This window comes from Peromyscus eremicus, chromosome 7 (genome assembly GCF_949786415.1).
Source record: "Peromyscus eremicus chromosome 7, PerEre_H2_v1, whole genome shotgun sequence".
NCBI lineage: Eukaryota > Metazoa > Chordata > Mammalia > Rodentia > Cricetidae > Peromyscus > Peromyscus eremicus.
In genome coordinates this window covers 45,159,820-45,182,315 of record NC_081422.1, presented here as the reverse complement: position 1 = coordinate 45,182,315, position 22,496 = coordinate 45,159,820, and the positions used below count along the sequence as shown (strand labels likewise).

General features: G+C 42.5%; 1 protein-coding gene across 2 annotated transcripts in view; it reads left to right on the top strand.

Moving 5' to 3' along the window:
- Window positions 1–21,527, top strand: part of Dixdc1 (DIX domain containing 1) — an 81,144-nt gene extending 59,617 nt beyond the window's left edge. For both annotated transcript variants that reach the window (XM_059267841.1, XM_059267840.1), the window contains 3 exons: window positions 10,031–10,136; window positions 11,789–11,897; window positions 17,852–21,527. In XM_059267841.1, coding sequence (XP_059123824.1) covers window positions 10,031–10,136; window positions 11,789–11,897; window positions 17,852–17,932 — 296 coding nt within the window. In that variant the 3' untranslated portion in view covers window positions 17,933–21,527. The remainder of the gene's footprint in view (window positions 1–10,030; window positions 10,137–11,788; window positions 11,898–17,851) is intronic.
- The last annotated feature ends 969 nt before the right edge of the window (window positions 21,528–22,496 follow it).

Below are 22,496 nucleotides of genomic sequence, written 5' to 3'. Positions count from 1 at the left end.
CCAGCACGTGTGTAAGAAGCTGGGTATGATAACGCACGCCTGCCGTCTTAGTGCTGAGGAGGCAGAGACAGGCGGTCACTGGCACTTTCTGGCCAATTAGTCTCACCCAATCTGTGAGCTCCAGGTTCACTGAGAGACCCTGTCTCAAAAAGTCAGGCGGAAAGTGACTGAGGAAGACGTCTGTCGTTGACCTCTGGCTTGCACGCATGCGCGCGCGCACACACACGTGCGCACCACAAAGTGAAAAAATATTTTTTAAAAAGGACATATATTACATTTGTACATTTATATGAAATGTCCTGAACAAGCAAATTATTAGAGAGAAAGAAGGTTGGGTCAGACACACGCCAGGATAAAAAAGGAAGGGGAAATAGTAAATGACTACTTTTTACAAAAAAAATAAGTGTTTTATATTTATACTGTATGAGTATGTAGGCACACATGTACCACAGTGCATGTGTGGAGGGCACAGGACAGCTTATGGGAGTCATTTCTTTCCTTTCACCTTGTGAGTCCTGGGGATGGAACTCTAGGCACCAGGCTTGAGAAAGCACCTTCACCCACCAAGGCTGTTTTTTCAGTTCAGGTTTCTTTCAGGGGTGTTGACAGTGTCCGGGGCCAGATAGTATGTTTGCACAGTACTGTGGATGTACTGTCACTGAATTGCACACTTTAAAATGATGAATTTTATCTCATATGAATTCTGTCTCAATTCTTTTTTTTTTTTTTTTTTTTTTTTTGGAGCTGAGGATCAAACCCAGGGCCTTGTGCTTGCTAGGCAAGCACTCTACCACTGAGCCAGATCCCAAACCCCCTGTCTCAATTCTTAAAATGAAAACTTCTTGAAACAGTATAATTCTGACTTCTGCCTAGAGTATAGAAAGCTGGCTAGAACCTTCTGCATTAATAGCAAGAGAATGTTGGATAATCTAAGAAATCACAAATTGTGAACCCATCTGAGAGATGAGGTCATAGGGAAATCAGCCAGCCTAGAACACAAGCACGTGGCTCTGGGGAGGAAAGGATGCTAGCACCAACTTGTGTGTGGAAAAGCCAGGAAGGGCCATTGTGCCACAGATACAAAGAATGTTGCTAAGATTTCCCTCCATTGCTAACGGCTAAGCAGAGAACCCCAGGTGTCGAGGGCATAAGAGTATAAGAGTTTACAACACTCAGACACTTTTCCATGGATTTCTATTCTGTGCATGAAAATATCTGTTTGTGGGGACAGAGTCAAAAGAAAAGCTCCCCTGTTGGTACTGGCCCAGAGGACAGGAGCATTTCCACTGCAAAACACAAGGCCCTATCTGGACCATCGATCACTGTGGAGCAAAAGACTCCTGGGGAGAGACAAACCCTCCCCATCCTGCCTCAGCACCAGGCAAAGGTGAAGACCTATTGGGGAGAGGAGAGTACACAGTCCTCCATCATGAAGTAGGGGCAGGACACTTGTAGGCTCAGATCTTTAGAGATTGCCTGTTCCTGGGGCAGAGGCAGACTGAGTAACAGGGTGTGGGGCAGGGTGACAGAAGTCTCCCTCATCTACGCCATGAGGAAGAACCCTCCAAGAAGCCAGCTCTACCCCTTAATAGAAATCTGGAGGAACATGAAGATGGGTGTGTTCTAAGATAACCTCAGCTAGGTTGCTGTCTCAATTCCTTTGGCTGTCACTGCTCCTGTGCTGGCAGAGGACACAGTACACCATTTCCAGGGATGTTTTCAGCCTTCCTGCCACCTCTTTCTGAGGTAGACTCACACTGTGGTCAAACTTATGGTCTTCCTGCCTCGGTCTCCTGAGTACTGGGATTATCTATTGCTTTCACACAGGATGTCTGATGTTCATAAAACATTATGAGGACCAGCCGGGCAGTTGTAGCAAACATCTTTAATCTTAGCACTCAGGAGGCAGAGAAAGCAGGTCTCTGAGTTCAAGGCCAGCCTGGTCCACAGAGCGAGTTCCAGGAGAGCCGGGGACACACAGAGAAACCCTGTGTAGAAAAAGCAAACAAACAAAAACAAAACAATGAGGCCCACGTAGTAGGAGAGAACTGACTTCACCATGTGTGTGTACCATGCTCCCATCCCACACACATGTAGCTGGAGAGTTTCTCTCTGGGTCCCGTCAAGCCACTGCCACCACCCCCTCCCTCCCCGCAGTCCCACAGCCCACTTATAAAATAATCACTCAGACGCTTATATTACTTATAAACTGTATGGCTGTGGCAGGCTTCTTGTTATCTATTTCTTCTATCTTAAATTAACCCATTTCTATTAATCTATACCTTGCCATGTGGCTCATAACTTACCAGTACTTTACATCCTGCTCCTCATCAAGGCGTCTGGCAGCAACTCTCTGCCTCAGCCTTCCACGTCCCAGACTTCTCCTCTCTCTTTGTCCCACCTATACTTCCTGCCTGGCTACTGGCCAATCAGTGTTTTATTTATCAATCAATCATCCACAGCACACACACACAAAAAAAATGCAAAAAAAATTTTTTTTTTAATTAATAGACATTCCCAAAAGGAAAGGGGAAAAGCCACTGCTAAGAACCAGATCAGTCAACAGAGCCAAACCCAAGTGTCACAAGGATGTTGGAACCATGAGGTCAGGAATTATAAATAACAGATTAATATGTTCAGTGTTGTGATAAAAATATGCCAATGAGGGATTTTAGTAATGAGACAATAGCAGGTCTTTCTTTAGACCCCCAGCTCCCAAATAATGACACAGAGACTTTTTATTAATCATGAAAGCTTGGCCTTAGGCTAAGCCTGTCCTCAACTAGCTCTTAAAGCTTAACCTGTTTATATTATTCTACATTCTGCCAAAGTCCGACTTCCTCATTGTCTGGCTGGTGAATCTCTCTCACCTCAGATTCTTTCCCAGAGTTCTTATCTCTCCCTGGAAATCCCAGCTATCCCTTCCTGCCTAGCTTTTGGACATTTAGCTCTTTAATAAACCAATCAGAAGGTTCCATAGGCAGGTGAAGAAGGACAGAGACACGTCTTCACACAGTGTACAAAACATTGATCCCAGCATCTCCCCCTTTTAGTCCAATAAAAGACTCTTTCTCTAACATCAATAAACTACATATAATAAGAACAATTATCAGGTAAGAATTACATTCACAATGTCCAGTCCATTTGTATTTGGCAACTTTTTTAGAAAGTACTCTATTATCTATCCTATCTTGGTGAGTTTTGTACCTAAATCGCTTTCTATCATAACTTGTATTACCAACCTAAAAATACCTTTTTATAACCTTAAAATATTTTCTTAGCTAAACAACTTAAGCTTTTATGTCTCTCAACCTTTATAAACTTTACACTCTCTTTATAAACTTTTAACTCTCTTTTGTGAGTTACTTTTCTGAATTTGGTCACAAGGAAAACTGTAAGACCCTATCAAGTCTTCAACCCCATCAGAGACCTGATAAGGATAAAATATTGCCTGAGTAAACAGAAAATGCTGAGCAAGCAACTTTCAAAACTATAGAAATGACAGAGACATCTGGCTGCCTGGACAGTCATCCAAGGTTTCTTTGTAACACTGGGGCATCCATCTTTGGCCTACAGGCCCAGAATATCTCATAGACTTTTCTGTGAAACATGAATTTTGAAGGACTGTCCTACCCTGTCTTGGCAAAATTTGGCAGTCAACTTTCTTTGTGTCCTGCTTTTCCAAGTTGGACAGTATACTAAGAGCAGTCAAGGTAAGGGCAGTTTCTTGCCTAGTGGCTAACTTTTGCCACATTTAAAGCAAATTCTATATGGAGGTTCTTGGATATCCATCATCTTCTTTGAAGTAGATTGGTGCTGCCAGAAGCAGATGCGTCTTACTCTCATGAAAAGCCTTATGTTATTAAAACATCTTAAATACCATATTCTGTAGATCTCTGAAGTGTTTGAAGACCACCCATCTGTCTAAAATATATCTGTTTAACCTTGAAAACATATACATGATGCTAAATAAAGCTTGTTTCTGTTTATATCTAAACCCTTACTACAAGTTTGATTATCCTAATTATCCTAAACAATTTGTAATAGTAGCTTTCAAGGATTTGAACTTTACATTACACTTTAAAATGAGTTACATAGATACAATACCTTAAACAAGAGTAGAAACTTATATACAGTATGTTGTAACAAAATAACCTCAAATTTGTATCAATATACAAAAATCCATACCAATATAAAATATTCAAATAGTAGTTGCTTTTTAGTTTAAAAGTAGATTCAATAATCTACCTTTTTGTCCTGTCATTCCTGTATCTCCCTTTTCTTTCTTTTCATTTCTCATCCCCTTTTCCCCCCAACACTAGATAGGAGGAAAAGAAGAATAAAGGAAAGAAAGAGAAAGACAGACAGACAGACAGACAGAAGATAGAAAGAGAGAGAGAGAGAGAGAGAGAGAGCGAGAGAGCGAGAGAGAGAGAGAGATCCCTTAATCTAACCTCCTTTGCTTAGTTTCCTCCCTGACCATATCCAATAACAACTTGCAATCAAAGCCGGGCGGTGGTGGTGCATGCCTTTAATCCCAGCACTCGGGAGGCAGAGCCAGGCGGATCTCTGTGAGTTCGAGGCCAGCCTGGGCTACAGAGTGAGTTCCAGGAAAGGCGCAAAGCTACACAGAGAAACCCTGTCTCGAAAAACCAAAAAAAAAAAAAAAAAACCAAAAAAAAAAACCAACTTGCAATCAACTCCCTAAATCACAACAAACATCCATAACCCATCTAACAACCAAAACCCACCCATCCCCCTTCTCAATAATGTGGGTATTATGTTCTTTAAATTGCTTCCTGCTGTCTGGGGAAAACAGCATCTTTAGGGGACCCTGAGAAAATTAGGATAATGGTCAAGTCCTGGGAAAGCTAACTGTATCATTTGTTGTCCAGTCTCTGTGTGATGGGAAAGTGCAGAGCTCATCTGAAGTCCTGGCTGGAATAGTCTGTGAGGCTGGACCATCTTAGCTAACCACTTTGAAGTTGTCCTGGCTGCAGATTTTGAGAAATGACCATGGGGGAATTCTGTGAGGCTGGCTCACCTGAGCTATTTGTCTTGTCTTTATTGGTGTCTGGTCCTTTTGTTCTGAAAACATACAAACTTTTAAAGGGAACATACATATCTACATTAACACAAGTATGGAATGTACAGTGTGCACAAATCAGCTAAAGATGATTTTCTGTTCTATGTTTGAGCAGCTAAAAGGTTATCTGTCAACTTTATAAGTCTGTTTGAACTGCATAACTAAACTGTCATGAGGACTCTGTAGCCAACAAGAGTTATCATGTCTCATCTAATCAGAGCTGTTTCCATGTAGAGGGATCAGCATACATGTCACCTGTCTTGTAGTTTTTCTAGGTTTCTTCCTTCACGTCTGCAGCCAAGATTTTCAGGAGGCCTCCCCAGGCCGAATCTGATCTTTATTAATTTTGAAGGAATCCATACCTCTTTGTTTCCTTTGGAAACACAGGCATAACCTCTCCCTCAACACAACACATTTCTTGACTTCCATTCTGAAGTTAAGACATCCTTAAAATATGCTGGTTTAATTCAGCATTTTTTCATAATCCAATGTCTTTTAGTAGCTGTTGTTTTTTGTTTATTAGCATTTAAAATTTAAAGTTAATAAAGCACTGTATAGGGTCCAAATGCTCTGTGTTATGATATTTCCCATCCTTATGTGGCTTATTCTTTTTATATTCATTTAATTTCTCTTCATAGACTTTATTATTTTTAAAGTATTTTGTTCTATGTCTGTATATATCCATTTTCTTTTCTTTAGCACCCAAGAACATTTTTAAGCATACTGTACCTGTTCAGAGGTTTTCTTGGTCTGAACCTGGCTTTCTATGTACCTGCAGCCTTCTCTGACCGTGTGAGCCGAGCCTTAAAAGGGCAAGCCACCTGTGTGCACCTGTAGGCTCCTTCTGCAGCCTGCCTCTGGCTCTGTCCCCCTAGGGTCCGTCCATCATGCTACCTCACTGGTTCTGGGCTGCAACTGCTGCTTGCCCTTCTGTGAGAGCTGAGCCTCATGCCTGTGGGCACTGGCCAGGAGCCGCACCTGTCTGCCCTGGAATGTTGCTGGGCCTGCAGGCATTTCTACCTATTCTCCCACTGGGAGTATTGCTTGGTTGCCAATGGGAGTAGTGCTTGGCTGCATAACAGGGCCTCTAAAAGAAGCCCCACCTCTGTATGCTGTGAGCATCGGGCCTGGAAGCTACATCTGGCTCCTCATCTAGAACTTTTCTCAGCTTTTTCCAGCCCTATGCTTGGATATATGTGCCTACACATTGGATACCAAATGTAGCAGGTCTCTTTGGACCACCAGCTCCCAAATAATGACACAGAGATTTCTTAAGTGTGAAAGTTTGGCCTTATCTTAGGCTTGTTCCCAACTAGCTCTTAAAACTTAAATTAACCTGTTTATATTAATCAACATTCTTCCAGGTAGCTTATGTTACCTCTCCTCAGTACCATAATACATCCAACTTCCTCTGTGTCTGGCTGGCGAATTTCCCTTACCTCAGATTCTTTCCCTGGAAGTCCCGCCTATCTTCTCTTGCCTAGCTATTGACCGTTTAGATCTTTATTAAACCAATCAAAGGTGCCATAGGCAGGTGAGGGAGGACAGAGACACATCTTCACACAGTGTACAAAAAGATTGCCCCAACACGAGACAGAAATGATAAGGAATAAAATAGAGAGGTTAAAAATAAAAATACTGATAAATATGAAGACGGTCTCCAACATAGGCCTCAGTAGACTCAACACAGCCACATAAGGAGTCCACAAACTTAAAAATATGGTGATAGAAATTAGCAAAACTTAAACATAAAGAGAAAAGTAATATGGGACAGAAAAGAAGCACAACTCAAGCAGAGTAGATGAGACATCAGACTAAGATGTGTGCAGTAGGAATCACTGGAGGAGAAGAAGAAGAATAGGACCGAAACAGTTTTTGAATAGCTAAACCTGTTGCCACACACACCCATAATGCCACTCAGGAAGCTGAGGCAGGAGGATGATGATTCTGACGCTAGCCTGGGTAGATTGTGGCCAGCATAATAGTAACTGGAAGATACCTAGTTTGGTGGGAAAATATAACTTTGGAGTGAAACAAAAAACTGGGCTGAGGATGTGGCTCATTTGGTCGAATGCTTGCCTAGCATGCCTAAGGCCATGGGTTTGATTCCCTACCATTGCATAAACTGGATGAGGTGGTGCATGCCTGTAATCCCAGGCCTGGAGAGGTAGAGACAGGAGATTCAGACCTTCAAGGTCTTCTTTGACTATACAGCAAGTTGGAGGCCAGCCTGGACTGCATGTGACCCTGTCTACAAGAGAAAAAAAAAAAAAATAGGCGCCTAACATTTGGCCAGGTCTTTTGTTTGTTAATGTGTGCAGGTGTTTTGCCTACATGTATGTCTGTATACCATATTTATGCTTTTTGCCGATGGAGGTCAGAAGAGGCATGCATTTCCTGGAACTGGAGTTATAGGCAGTTGTCAGCTGCCATGTGGGTTCTGGGAACCAAACCCATGTCCTCTGCAAGAGCAGTAAAGTGCTTTTACCACTGAGCCATCTCTCCAGCCGCTGATCAAGTCCTTGTCCAGCAGCAACTGGCAGGACAAAGGACAGTCCTGCCATCTGAAGACTTTCCAGGGGTCACTGAGATTAGCAAGTTAGAAGGTTCTAAAGGAATTTTTATAGCAAAATTTAGGAATTGAGTTCTTTGCCAGCCTCTGCTTTGGGACTGGGACATGCTAGGGATCTAGAAGCTTAAGGAAGGTACTAGAAGGATTACAAGACATGGCTGCTCCACTCCATAGTCTCCATGACACAGAAGAAAGCAGTTTAACCTGCTTAAAATGGAGAGAATGACATGAAGGTTTTTTGTTTGTTTGTTTTAAGACAGGGTCTCACTATGTAGCCCTGGCTGTCCTAAAACTTGCTATATAAACCAGGCCTCAAACTCAGAGAAATGCACCTGCCACTGCCTGCTGGGATTAAATGTATATGCTACCGAGCCCAGCAATATTTAGCTTTTAAGTTTAGGCTTATTATTTATTTAGAATTATTTTTTTCCTATATAGCATGAGGCATGGATCAAAACTCACTTTTATTCTGTTTTAATTGGTCTTTAATCTTATGGTGCCATTTTTGTTGTTGCTTGAGACAGGGACTCACTATGTAGCCCTGGCTGTCTTGAACTCACAGAGGTCTGCCGGTCTCTGCCTCCCAAGTGCTGGAATTAAAGGTGCACACCACCATGCCCTGCTCTGTATTTTGTTTGCCTGCATCTATGCATACCATATGGGTGCAGTGCCTCTGGAGGCCAGAAGAGGGCATCAGAACCCCTGGAATAGGAATAAGAGTATGAGTAACCATGTGGGTTATGGGAACCTGGGTCCTCTGCAAGAGCAGCCAAGTGCTCTTAACCACTGAGCCAACTCTCCAGTCCCTCAACTCTTATTTTTAACATATATTTCCTGGTACTTAATTGGATTTTAACGTTTTTGTACATTCAAAATTTACATATATCTTCATATAAATGGAGAGGCTTAATAACAAAGTCTGTTTGGCAAAGTAATAATAAAAATAGCAAAGTCCAAAATTCCTTTCTTATGAAGGTGTTTGGAGTTTGGCATGCATATTTTTTCCTAGAATTCTTCCTGCTTCCTCTTCCTCCTCCTCCTCCTCTTCCTTTCTCTCTGACAGCTGTTGACTCTAAGTTGTGTTTTAGAAGGTGGAGGTTGACAATGCACCAAGTTCCAGAAGCACAGTGGAATTATTTATGTGTTTGATTTGTTTGTTCTGATTGTTTTACCATATTATTAGTACAGATCCTGTTTAGTTCAGAAGCATAGTGGAATTATATGTGTTTTATTTGTTTGTTCTGATTGTTTTATCATATTGATTATTAGTACAGATCCTGTTTAGTGCCAGAAGCATAGTGGAAATATACATATGTTTGATTTGTTTGTTCTGATTGTTTCCACCATTAGTTATTAGTACAGATCCTGTTTGGTAACTGGATGGATGTTACCAGAATCATCTATATCATGTAGTAGAATATTTTAGGTTTTTTTTTTCCCCCAAAAGACATATTTTTAGGGTCTGGCGAGCTGGCTCAGTGGGTGAAGGCACTCACTGCCAAGCCTGGCCATCTGAGTGTAATCCTCGGTCTCATGTTGTGGAGGGAGAGAACTGACTCCAGTGGGTGAAGGCACTCACTGCCAAGCCTGGCCATCTGAGTGTAATCCTCGGTCTCATGTTGTGGAGGGAGAGAACTGACTCCTAAAAGTTGTCCTTTGATCTCCACACACACCTACACTGAAACAAATGTAATACAATTTCAAAAAAAAAAAAATCACACAGGAGGCTAGGTGTGGTGGCCTACATTTTTAACCCAGGCACTCTGGAGGCAGAGGCAGGCAGGTAGATCTCTGTGAGTTCAAGGCCAGTTTGGTCTATATCATGAGTTCTAGGCCAGACAGAGCTACATAGTGAGACTCTGTCTAAAAGAAAAAAAATATAAAAAAACACAGGACAGAGCCAGTCCATGTGGAAGGTCTTGTACTTTGTAGATTGAAGTACTCTATCTCTGGGTTTTCTTCCATTGTTCTCCCCACCCCCCCACCCCCCACACACAAATTACGTGGGTATTCTTATTCCAAAATCTGAATGTAGGCAGTTTGTAGGTCGTGCCGGGTGTCTACTCTGAGTCCCCTGAAATCTGGCCAGGCAGTATTCTGACCTCTTGATCTTGAGCAACAGCGCTGTCGGAGCAGATATTCCTCTGCCAGAAATCCCTGGAATGCATGGGGAATGAGGTTCCCAGGATGATGTCCATGCCCAAGGCATCTCCTGTCCTCGTGGTGATCATAAGCCATGCTCTGTGGACACAGTGCTTGGCGAGGCTGATGGAGGAGCTGTGACCTCCGGCAGCTTCAGCCTCCTGAGACGTTTTGAGTAAACGAATAGTTTGGATCAAATCGAAGGTTCTAACCAGAGTCTCTGATTGCAGCGTTGCCTCACTCCCAGAGTTCTCCGTCCGTCAGCAGCACCTGCACCAAAGTGCTCTACTTCACTGACCGGTCACTCACGCCCTTCATGGTTAATATACCAAAGAGGTGAGGTGCTCAAGTCATTATTTCACTGTAAGAAAAACAACGAGAGAGAGACAGAGAGAGAGAGAGAGAGAGAGAGAGAGAGAGAGAGAGAGAGAGATACAGAGAGAGAGACAGAGAGAGACAGAGACAGAGACACAGAGACACAGAGACAGAGACACAGAGAGAGAGACAGAGACAGAGAGACAGAGAGAGGAGAAAGAAGGAAGGAAAGAAAGAAAGGAAGGAAGGAAGGAAGGAAGGAAGGAAGAAAGAAAGAAAGAAAGAAAGAATGAGTTACTGCCAGATGAGCAGCTTATGCGGCAGGAAGAGCCTAGGACCTAGAGGTTCTAGTTCTGGCTTGGCAGGTTTTGATTTGGTTTGGTTTGGTTTTTGGTTTTTTTGAGACAAAATATTACTATGTAGCCCTGGCTGGCCTGGAAATCTCTATGTATACCAGGCTGGCCTCCAGATGATAGAGATCCTCCTGCCTCTGCCTCCTGAGTGCTGGGATTAAAGGTGTGTGCCACCATACCCGGCAACCAGTGGCATTATAGAGGACAAGCAGGATCTACTTCGAGGCACAGGAATGAATAGTCATGTGTTGTTTTGTTTTAGTTTGTTGAGATGATGTCTCCTTTTGCAGCTCTGGCCGGCCTGCACTCACTGTGTAGATTAGTCTAGTCTGGTCTTGAACTCACAGAGATCCACCTGCCTCTGCCTCCCTACACTAATGGTATGTGCCACCACAGCTGGCCTCACAGGAACAGTACTTCTTGTCCTGATAGCTATACAAATATACTCCGAGTTTGGAAAAGCTTGTTCTTTTAAGTGTTCAAAACAGCTCCTTCTGGTAGCCATGACCTCTTAGTCATATTACTGTGTGACGATGGCAACTCGTGCCTGGAAGAATTTATGTGGAAAATGTTCCAGAAACTCAGTTCAATATGCTTCCTCCCAGTGAAATAAATACACTGTAAGGGAGCAGGGCCTGTACCTCAGTAGTAATGTGCTTGCCTTGCACTGCTTAAGCAATAAAACCAACTACCGAGAGGCTCTGAGGTCCTCCTCTCTTGGAGTCTGCTCATTTGGACTGGACTGGGTAGAAGCAAGCTTTCTAAACACGGAGGAATTGCCGATCCTTGAGCTGGGTGGCACATACCTGTAATCTTAGCACCCGGGAGGCCTAAACCAGGGCTGTGAATCTGAAGTCACCTTAGGTTACATAGCCAAGTCAAGGCAAGTTTGGGCTACAGAGTGAGACCCCATCAAAACAAAACCAAACAAAACCCCACCTGCTGAATTTAATTTTATCAGCCTAAGTATAACTGGACTGTTATCTCATGGGAGAAACAGAGAAAACTTAGGTGTATTTATGGTTATTTCACAAATTTTATTTTTAAATACCTTATTTTCAGATTAAAAACAGCAAAAGCAATGAATTCCAGTTCTCTGATCACCTGATGTATAATGCCATGCTCATTCCTAGTGGTGACTGGTTGCCCAACCTCTGGTATTTTAGTGATATTGGTCATCAGGAGCCGTGGTGACCTAGTATTAAAGCCATGCTATCTCTGCCTGTTGACTTTGGCAGAAGCCTGGGTTTAAAGCTAACACATTATCTTTCCAGCCTATTGATTAACAAGCTATTTTGGTACACTCTTCTTTTGTTACAGGTTGGGGGAGGTGACACTGAAGGATTTTAAAGCAGCTATTGATCGAGAAGGGAATCACCGGTACCACTTCAAAGCACTGGATCCTGAGTTTGGCACCGTCAAAGAAGAGGTAAAGGATCCACGAGCAGTTGGGGGAGTATTACTTGTCACTCCTGAATTAGCTCTTTTGCTCTCTTGCTGTGAAGAGACACCATGACCACGGCAACTCATAAAGAAAATATTTAATTGGGGTTTGCTTACAGTTCAGAGGTTTAGTCCGTTATCATCATGGCAGGAAGCATGCTGCTGGAGAAGTAGCTGAGAGTTCTACATCCAGATCTGCAGGCAGCAGGGAGGGAGAGACACTGGGCCTGGCTTGGACTCTTGAAACCTCAAAGCCCACCCCCAGTGACACACTTCCTCCAACAATGCCATACCTACTCCAACAAGGCCACACTTCCTAATCCCTTCCAAGGAGTGCCACTCCCTGATGACTAAGCATTCAAACATATGAGTCTATAGGGGCCATTCCTATTCAAACCACCACAGTTCCCCTGAAGAAGCCCAGGAATTATGAGAGGTTCAGTCCATGGACCAATTGCTTTAAATTCCATAGAATGGCCCATGATGCTGACAGCTTTGTTAGTTAGAGGACTGAACATTGTATTTTATTTTTTGTGCATGGGTGTTTTGTTTGCATGTATGCCTGTGGACCACATATAAGTGCCCAGGGAGGCCAGACAGTGTTAGATCCCTTGGAACTGGACTTATAGACAATGGTGAGCTGCCATGTAGGTGCTGAGAATCAAACCTGGGTCTTCTGAAAGAGTAGCCAGTGCTCTTAATCACTGAGCCATCTCTCTAACTCCAAGAACTGATCACTTTTTACTAAACACTTTGATAGAATTTTTACTTTAAAAAAGAAAGAAGCCGGGCGGTGGTGGCGCACGCCTTTAATCCCAGCACTCGGGAGGCAGAGCCAGGCGGATCTCTGTGAGTTCGAGGCCAACCTGGGCTACCAAGTGAGTTCCAGGAAAGGCGCAAAGCTACACAGAGAAACCCTGTCTCGAAAAACAAACAAAAAAAAAAATAAATAAAAAAATAAAAAAGAAAGAATACTGTTAGGTTAAGTAAAAACCCTAAGACAAGGGGCAGGGACTTGCATTTACTGTCCCATGCACACAAAATCCAAGACCATAAGCAACATTATCTATCTGTATCCAGTTGTCATGAAACTTCACTGTCCTTTATATTTACTTACTGTGTGTGAGAGTGGATGGTTACAAGTGCACTTGTAGAGGTCAGAAGACACCTGCAGGAATTGATCTCTCCTTCTACCATGTGAGTTCAGGGGGTTAAACTCAGGGTGTGGGACTTGATGACAAGTGTCCTTATCTGTTGAGCTGCCTCACCAGCCCTTAGAAAACTTCTTGCTCTTAAGTTTCAAACCCTGAAAATCAGCCCAGGTACCTATTTAACATGTCAAAGCTGGACCTGGCCACCAGGTTCTCCCAGCATCCTTCAGTCCCTACCTGTTACAGGGTGTGGCTTGCATACCCTGCCCTCTACCCTGAACTCTCCAGCCCAGGGCCTGGACTGCCCTTCCCCTAGAGGCTCTTCCCTAATCCGGACATTTTGGTTACCCACCCCTTTTGGACCTTTGTCCTCCTGGCTGCTGCACCTGGTTCCCCTCTCTCCCCTCTCCCTTCCCCTCCTCTTCTCCTACAGTTCAGTCTGGTCCTGTCCACTCTGGACTCTCCCAGATGTCCCTGCCTCTGACTATGCTCTCCCACACATATAAAATAAACTTAATCCTCCACCATACCTAGGAGCAGTCATGTCCTTTTCTCTCTCTTTCCTTCCTTCCTTCCTTCCTTCCTTCCTTCCTTCCTTCCTTCTTTCTTTCATTCATTCATTCTTTCTTCATCTGGTGCTGAAACTGAATGAGTGGCTTAATGAGTTCCCTCTCCAAGGACCTTTCAGCCACTCTGAACCAAGCTGCTGCTCTGACTCTCCTAAGGTACATATGGATCATTTGTCACCCACCAAATCTGATTCTAGAGTCTGTCTCTTCCACCGCTTCTTCCCTCCATCTTAACTAACCATCCATCTCTCCTCCTCTACTCAGTAAGTGTCTTCTCTTCCTTTTTGCACTGCCCACCACGTAGGCATATCCCTGCTACAATCTTTGGGCTGCCCACCATGTGGGGATCCTCCCTGCAATACCCTTCAGGGCTCTACCACGTGGGCAGTTCTACCTGCTAAGACACTTGCACATCTCCAGCTGTTTTCTCATCTACCTGCTCTAACCACTTGTCTCTCCCCTTCTTCTGGGTAAGTGTCGCTATGGAGTTCCGGGATTTGTTTCCTTTTACTACAAAAGCCGCACTGGTGTGTCAGGAAGCTTCCTCTCACATCATGTGGAAAGGGACACCTCTCCTCTGACATGGCTCTCAGTCCACTTGGGGACCTTGGATTGAAACTCGTGTTACCAGGACACTTATCCCTCTGCTCCCTCGTGGCTCCTCAGCTCCTCCCTGGAACCTCCTCATCTCCCCGGAGGAGCTGCCCGCATTCTCCTTTCCTTGCCCCTTCCTCCTTTTCTCCTTGGACGCAATTCCTTTCTCGGACTCAAAAGATGCTGTCTTACTGAAAATGCTTGGCCTCAGTATAGCTCCATGGCCAAAGATGACACACTGGGTTCCAAATTCTCACAAATTGTAACAACTTCTGCCACCACAGGTAGGCAGATTTTTTTTTTTTTGGACTGACAACTCACAAAAAAACAAAATGGAAACTTGTTATTAATTATGAAAGTCCAGCCTATACCTTAGGCTTGTCCCACTAGTTCTTATAACTTAAATTAACCCATTTTTATTCATCTACATTTTGTTTTGTGGCTTTTAAACCTCTCTTTTATCTTGTACTTCCTGTTTTTCTCTGTGTCCTCTGACATTCCTTCCATGCCTCGATTTATCTCCTCTTTTCCTCCCTCTGCCTAGAAGTCCCACTTAACCTCTTCTTGTCAAAGCTATTGGCCATTTAGTTCTTTATCAAACCAGTCAGAAGACACCTTGGCAAAGTCACATCTTTACTGATGTACATCTTTACAGTGTACAAAAAGATTATTCTACCACATTTCCCCCTTTTTGCCTTCAGAAATAGATCCCTGAATCTAATCTCCTTTGTTCTGCTTTTTTCCTGACCATGACCAATAACAATTTAAAACCAACCCTTCAAAACCATGAGAAACATTCATAACCTATTAAATGACCAAAAACCACCCACCCTACCTCTTGGGAATGTAGGTATCATGTTCTCTAGACTGTTTCCTGTTGTCTGGTGGTGATGGCATCTTTGGGGACCCTGAGAAAATTAGGATAATGGTCAAGTCCTGGGAGAGCTAGCAGTAACATTTGTTGTCCAGTGTCTGTGCAATGGGAAAGCATAAGGCTTATCTGCAGTCCTGGCTAGAATAGTCTGTGAGGCTGGACCATCTCAGTCAGCAGCCTTGAAACTGTTTTAGATGTAGAACTCTGAGGAAATTGCAACAGAGACACTCTGAAAGGCTAGATCACCTGGGCCACCCATTTTCATTGGTGTCTGGTTCCCTTGCTCTGAAAACACACAAACTTTCAAAGGTAACATACATATCTATGTTAGCCTAAGTATGGATGATTTTTTTGTCTTATGTTTGAGCAGGTAAAATATATGTCATCTGTCTTGTAATTTTTCTAGGTTTTTTTTTTTTTTTTTATGTCTGTAGCCAGGATTTTTAGGGGGGTCTCCCCTGATCAAATCTGATCTCTATCAACCTTGAATGAAATTATAGCCTTTTGTTTTCTGTGAAAACAAAAGCATAACCTCTTCTCCAAAGCAATACATTTTCTGACTTCCATTTTAAAGTTAAGGCATTCCTAAACTCTCCAGGCTTGGTTTAATTCAACAGTTCCTCTTACAATCCCATGTCTCTCAGCAGCTGTCAAAAAATAGGCTCTCCGGGCAGTGGTGGCACACATCTTTAATCTCAGCACTCGGGAGGCAGAGGCAGGCAGATATTTGTGAGTTTGAGGCCAGCCTGGTCTACAGAGCGAGATCCAGGAAAGGCACCAAAACTACACAGAGAAACCCTGTCTCGAAAACCAAAACCAAAACCAAAACAAAAACAAAAACCAAAACAAAAACAAACAAACAAACAAAAAAACCTCATTGGGAGTGGCTCTATTGGGAGGTGTGGCCTTGTCGAAGGAAGTGTGTCACTCTGGGGTGGGCTTTGAGGTCTCTTTTGCTTAAGCTTTGTTCAGTGTTACAGCCACTTCCTGTTTGTTTCTGATCAAGATGTAGCCAGCACTGTGTCTGCCTGCACGCTGCCATGCTCTCCACCATAATGATAATGGTCTAATAAACCTCTAAAACTGTAAATACAGCACTCCAATTCAATGTTTTCCTTTATAAGAGTTGCTGTGGTCTTGGTGTCTCTTCACAGCAGTAGAAACTCTGACTAAGACACTAACCCTTGATATTTTCTCAGCCTATGCTTCTCCTCATCATCCATTTTCCAAATATAACCTTCTTTGGACAAGAAATTTCTGGGTTCTGATGTATTATCAAAAATGCCTTCATTGTGATTATAGTATAGAAAAAAATTGAAATCTTTTAACATTTATTTTTAATGTGTATATTTGTTTTACTTGCATGTATGTGTGTGCACCACATTTCTGCCTGGTGCCCAAATAGGCCAGAAGATGGTGTCAGATTCCCTAGAACTAGAGTCACAAGTGGTTGTGAGTCACTATGTGGGTGCTAGGAATTGAACTGGGGGGTCCCCAGTGCTCTTAACTGCTCCAGCCCCAAGTCTTCTTTATATATGCCTGGTACCAAAATGGTCTCCTTTCTTGTTCTTTAAACACATACGCTATTGCTTTCTCCTAGGAAGGCCAAAGTACTTTGTGGATTATAATTTACTATTCTTATAAATATCCATGAATGAAATAGTGTTAGTGTTTTTATCTCCCAAAATTAGAACATATATGTATATGTGTGTGTTATATGATATATGTATAATATATGTGTATCATATATCACAAACATATATATGTATACACACACACATATATATATAGTTTCAAAGGATAGAACCAAAGACATAGCCTAATTAAGTAATTCTTTTATACTTTCTTATCCTTAGTGTTTAATGTCTTATTTTTTAGATTTTTTTTATTATATTAAAAATTTTGTGTGGGGCTGGAAAGATGGCTCAGTGTTAAGAGTGCATACTCTTGGCCAGACAGTGGTGGTGCACGCCTTTAATCCCAGCACTTGGGAGGCAGAGCCAGGCAGATCTCTGTGAGTTCAAGGCCAGCCTGATCTACTGAGCAAGATCCAGGACAAGCACCAAAACTACACAGAGAAACCCTGTCTCAAAAAAACAAAAACAAAACAAAACAAAACAAGAGTGCATACTCTTTTTTAAAAAATATTTTTATTTCATAATTAATTTAATTTTACATATCAGCCACGAGTGTGCATACTCTTATAGAAGACCCAGGTTGGATTCCCAGCACTCGTATCAAGTGGCTTACAACCTCCTGTAACTCTAGCTCCAGGGTACCCAATACTTTTGGCTTCACAGACATCTGTACGCATATGCACATACCTACACACACATGCATATAACTACACACATTCATACATGTAATTGAAAGTAAATCTTAAAGAATATTTGTGTGTGTTTGTTCTCTAAGTCAGAGAGAACTTGTGGAGTCAGGAGTTGATTCTTTTTCCCACCCTGTGGGTCCTGTCATTGAATTTGGGTCATTCGGCTCTGTGACAATGTCTTTATCCACTGAGCCACCTCACCAGCCCTTAGCTCTCCTTTTCACCAGTAGTGTTGTTTAAGTGACTCTGTTACTTCACTCTGTAGTTTCTGTTCTGCTGAGGCAGGGTATCACACTATGACCCAGCCTGGCCTGGAACTCATAGCTACTCTCCTGCCTCAGCCTGCTGGGCACTCCAGTTACAGGCATGCACCACATTCCAGGCTGTATTTTTCCATAGTGGCTTTTTTTTTTTTTTTTAATCTAGGTTTTCCATGATGATGATGCCATCCCTGGATGGGAAGGGAAAATTGTGGCCTGGGTGGAAGAAGACCATAGAGAGAATTAACCGGACCCTGGACACTCCCTGGCTGCTTCTCTCAGGAAAGACGACTAACACCAGAGTACGCTGAGAAGTTTCTAATTCCTGCTGCCAAAAAGAAGCTTCTTCAAGTATGATGGTTATGGGCCAGTCCTGTTGGTGTGCCGGGCATATCTAGTACTTAAAGTCTCTGTCCAAACACAGACCATGGGTCCATCTGGAGCTCCTTGTCCGTGGGAACAGTGTTTTATTCTACTCTGAGGACACCAAACCGAAGGCCTTAACCACCAGGGGTGGATGATCCCTCTCTTGTAGGGGCCTGGCTGCTATTATCTGGAACCCGGAAGTGGATGCATCTCTCCTTTATGGTACAGTGTTCATTCCATTGGCCTCAATGGTTGCAGCATCAGAGTCCCAGCATCTGTGCTCACAGACAAGGCAAAGGTACCGACTTTTCTGCTTCTCTGCAGACGTTGCAGCCCAGGAGTAACTCAAGTGGTACCAAAGATGAAAGCCCACTTGCATCTGTTGACCTTGGACGTGGATGATGCTGACTTGTTGATTGGGTGGGGAGAGGGTTGCCCATAGTGTGCTAAACTATGCCAAAACCATAATGAAGACCTTGGACCGCCTCTTCTGGTTCTGACTCTTCTGCAGCTTGTCCCTCGCCCATTGGGGCATTTTTTTTTCCCCACAAACTGCCGGTTTTCCCTGGGGACTCTTTAACTTCAGAGCCATTTCTTTTTCTCCACACAGATGAACTTTGTGCTTGAAAAGAATTAGAAGCGAGAGGCTCCTGGAGCATCCAGGAGGGTACGGAAAGGTGCTGCTACCACTTCTCTGTGACAAACGCACAGCATCTCCTTTGCATTTGCAAGGAGACAGACCATTAATTTGTGTTTGTGATTTGAGCACCAGCATGATTTACTGGTCTGGAGTTTTCTGTTTTTCAAGGCTGGAGTTGTTTTCTGTTACATGCTTAGTCTGGGCTGTTCCTTTAGGGCACAATGGAACCCATGGGGCATGGAGCATGAGTTGTGAGTGGCAGGGTTGAATCAAGGTCAAGAGTCATTTCACATTGCAACACCGTCCAGTTTAGACGCTAAAGAGTTCAGTTTCCAGAGGTTACTCAATAACTTGGGTTTTCTCATTCACACACCTAGCACCATCCACCCATCAGCCATGATTATCTATTTATAGAAGTCCCTCAAAGCTGTCTGCAACCACCCCTGTACACTGCCAAACAGAAGAGTGGGACAGATGGGTCCGTCAGTCCTGGGATCTGCCTGTCTCTGTTTGTCACTCATTTTCAGCCATTTGAACAGACTACTCTTGGGAACACTGAGATAACATCTTATTGTTTTATATAGACATGTCTTTTAAAAATAGTTCATGTTTGAGAATTGTTTGGTGCTCATTTGCTTTTGCCTGAGAACCATGTCTATTTTTATAACTCGTGTGACTTCTGTGTATTCTCACATTCCCTGTACCCTGCCCATTTTCTAGAGTGCCCAATAGCTTTTCTACAGTCTCTTCTTACCGCCTCTTGTGGTTTCAGAACAAGCTTTATTTTGTTACGAGTATACTAATGGCAGTCGATTCCTGTCCAGTTCTCCCTGCTGTTTTAGTGCTGGAGGGTTTGGGTTTTTTTTTTTTTTTTTAATCTAGTTGATTGCTCTTCTAAAAGACATGAGATCAAGGACCTTTCAAAAAGAAAGTCTTTCATGCACACTACCCTGGTCTTCTATTGAAGAACAATTTTTCATCAGCTATAACTAGGAAAGTTCAGGAAAGTCAGCCATAGGCAAGAACAACTCATTGTGAACGCCAACAGAAGAAAACAGTATTATTTCCAATTTTTTCTCAAGATGACTGGAGGGATAAAAGTCCGTAAGTCACCAATTTCTCTGTTGCATGAATTTTAATGTTTGCTATTTGACAGCATGAAGGTGACCAGGCTAAACTTCGTTACTGTAGTCCAAGGACAACTTACTTTGAATGTCTGTCTCTTAAACCAGATATCCCTTGTCCATTTTCTTTCAGCAAACAGTCTTAACATTATGTGGAATTAACTTTTCAGCAAAAATTAAATCAGAGAAAAAGCTTCGAAGTCCTCTATATTGTGTTTTATTTTTATCTCTTTTTGGAAAAGGAGCCACATGGTCTTAGTGCCTACATAAAAAGCAGAGGTTGAATGTAGGGGACAATGTAGTTCACTAATCTCATGTACCATGGGCAAAATGGCCAAGCATCTTCACTGGAAGATGTATTTATTAATTCCTGTACATTCTGGGCCAGGGATCCTCATTCCAGTCCATAACGCTGGAGAGCAGGAGCAAGCATGAGTTCCTTCTGTTTTGAATAATCTCCTGTTTGGCTATGCTCCAGGGCAGTGGTTCTCAATCTGTGGGTCATGACCCCTTTGGGGGTTGAATGACCCTTTCACATGGGGTCGCCTAAGACCATCAGAAAACAGAGATTTACATTAAGATTCATGACAGTAGCAAAATTACAGTTATGAAGTAGCAAGGAAAATAATTTTATGTTTGGGAGTCACAACAACATAAGGAAGTTATTAAAGGGTCACAGCATTAGGAAGGTTGAGAACTACTGCTCTAACAGAACTTGTGGATTAAATATATTGTTCCCTAATGGTATTGGTGTGAGCTGGTCCATCCTGCCATTGCACTGGGGAGGCTGAGGCAGGTGGATCTCTGGATCTCTGAGTTTGAGGCCACCCTGGACTATAGAGTCAGTTCCAGGACAGCCAGGACTACATAGTGAGACCCTGTCTTGAAAACAACAAAAACCCAAAACAAATATACTCATGTGCAGAAATGTACCTACACACACACACACACACACACACACACACACACACACCTGTATACACACAATTAAAAACAAAAATAAATCTTAAAAAAGACCTCATAAGTGCTAATTTAGTTATTTAAAAACTGAAGAGTACCCTCTTCTTGCTCAAGTCCCTAAATCATCTGGGTTGGAACACTTTACAGTTTGTAGCTAAAACTTCCACCTGGTGATAGATACATGCCTGTAATTCCAGCATTTGGGAGGCTAAGGCAGGAGGATTACCAGGTTGATGTCAGCCTGGGCTACATAATGAGATCTGTGTTTGGATTAAAAGGAAGAAAGAAATGGAAGTGTGGGTTAAATACATTTGGCAACAGCAATGCTCCTTACCAACTTTTCAGGTCTTTTGTCTGGGATGTAAATGGAAAAAGATCTTTATGTTTTACATCCAATTCAAGAGTACTCGATTACTGAAAAGCATTCTGGTTATAATTGAAATTTTCACTTTTACTCATAAGCATCGTGACTGCACACTCTTTTTTGTTGAACTTGTTAAGAGGAATAGCTTGCTTAAACTACATATATATATAAAGTTCTATTTTCTTAGAAACATGGACGTTTGTAACCACTGCTTTCAGAGATTACTACTGTGTGTTCTGTTTTACAGTGTCTTCACAAAAACTTTGTTATGCCAGAGCTTTCTGATCATCGAAGTGGTAGCAGTTTTAACTGCCTGTATGTACCAGAATTGTGAATAAGTCAAAACCACATACACACACTACGAATAAAATGGAGTTTACAAACTAAATCCACTTCATCATTTTCATTTACGTCTCTTAACTGAGGTCAGACAGTAAAGCCATTTACATTTAGTGAAGGTAAATTTCCTCAAGTGATCTCCCTGGTAGCATGTTTACTCATTATCAGGAGGGTGGAGATAAGGATTGTTTTATTGCTAGAGATATTTTACTGTTGGTATTTCTAACGTAAGTACAAGATAGATTATTATAAAAAATGATTAGCTAATTTTGCACCTATTTTGCAATCATATGTAAATGTACAGACACAGGAGAACCTGAAAGCATAAACTCTATGATAATATTAATCTTCAAAAGCAGTGTGAACCCTAATTAGTTCAGAAGTGTTAGTTTCAGAAGACTGGATCCTGGTCCCTGTGCAGGCTAAGCATGCTTTCTCCCACTGAGCCACTCAGGACTCCAGCCAGAAATACATATTTATCTATCTTTCTATTTTGAGACAGCATCTCACTATGTTATCCAAACTGATAGATTCAGATGATTAATCATTTTCCTTCAGCCTCTGGAGTAGCTAGGACTACAGGCATGGACTACCACCCCAGCCCAGAAATTAATGATTAAAAGAATCAGAGTTCACAAATCAATTTAAAGGCTGCCTCCCCCAAATTCAAGCAGGCTTCATTTATCACTAATGTTATTGATTTAAATGTTTGATATGTTTCGATCTTTACCTCTGATTGCTTTTTTCACTTCGCTTCTGATTACATACTTTCAACTTTGTTGACTATGTAGACTTGGCTGGCCTGGAGCTTGCTATGTAGACTAGTCAGTCTGGCCTGGAAATCACAGAGATCCACCTGCCTCTGTGTCTCAAGGGCTAGGATTTTTAAAAATAAACAAACAAAAAAAAACATTTTTTTTTTAAGGTAGAGTCTATGTAGGTATCCCAGGCTGGCCACACGGCACCAGAACAGTCATGCACCACCATGCTGTTTATCAGTTTGGCTTTTTTTCCCAAT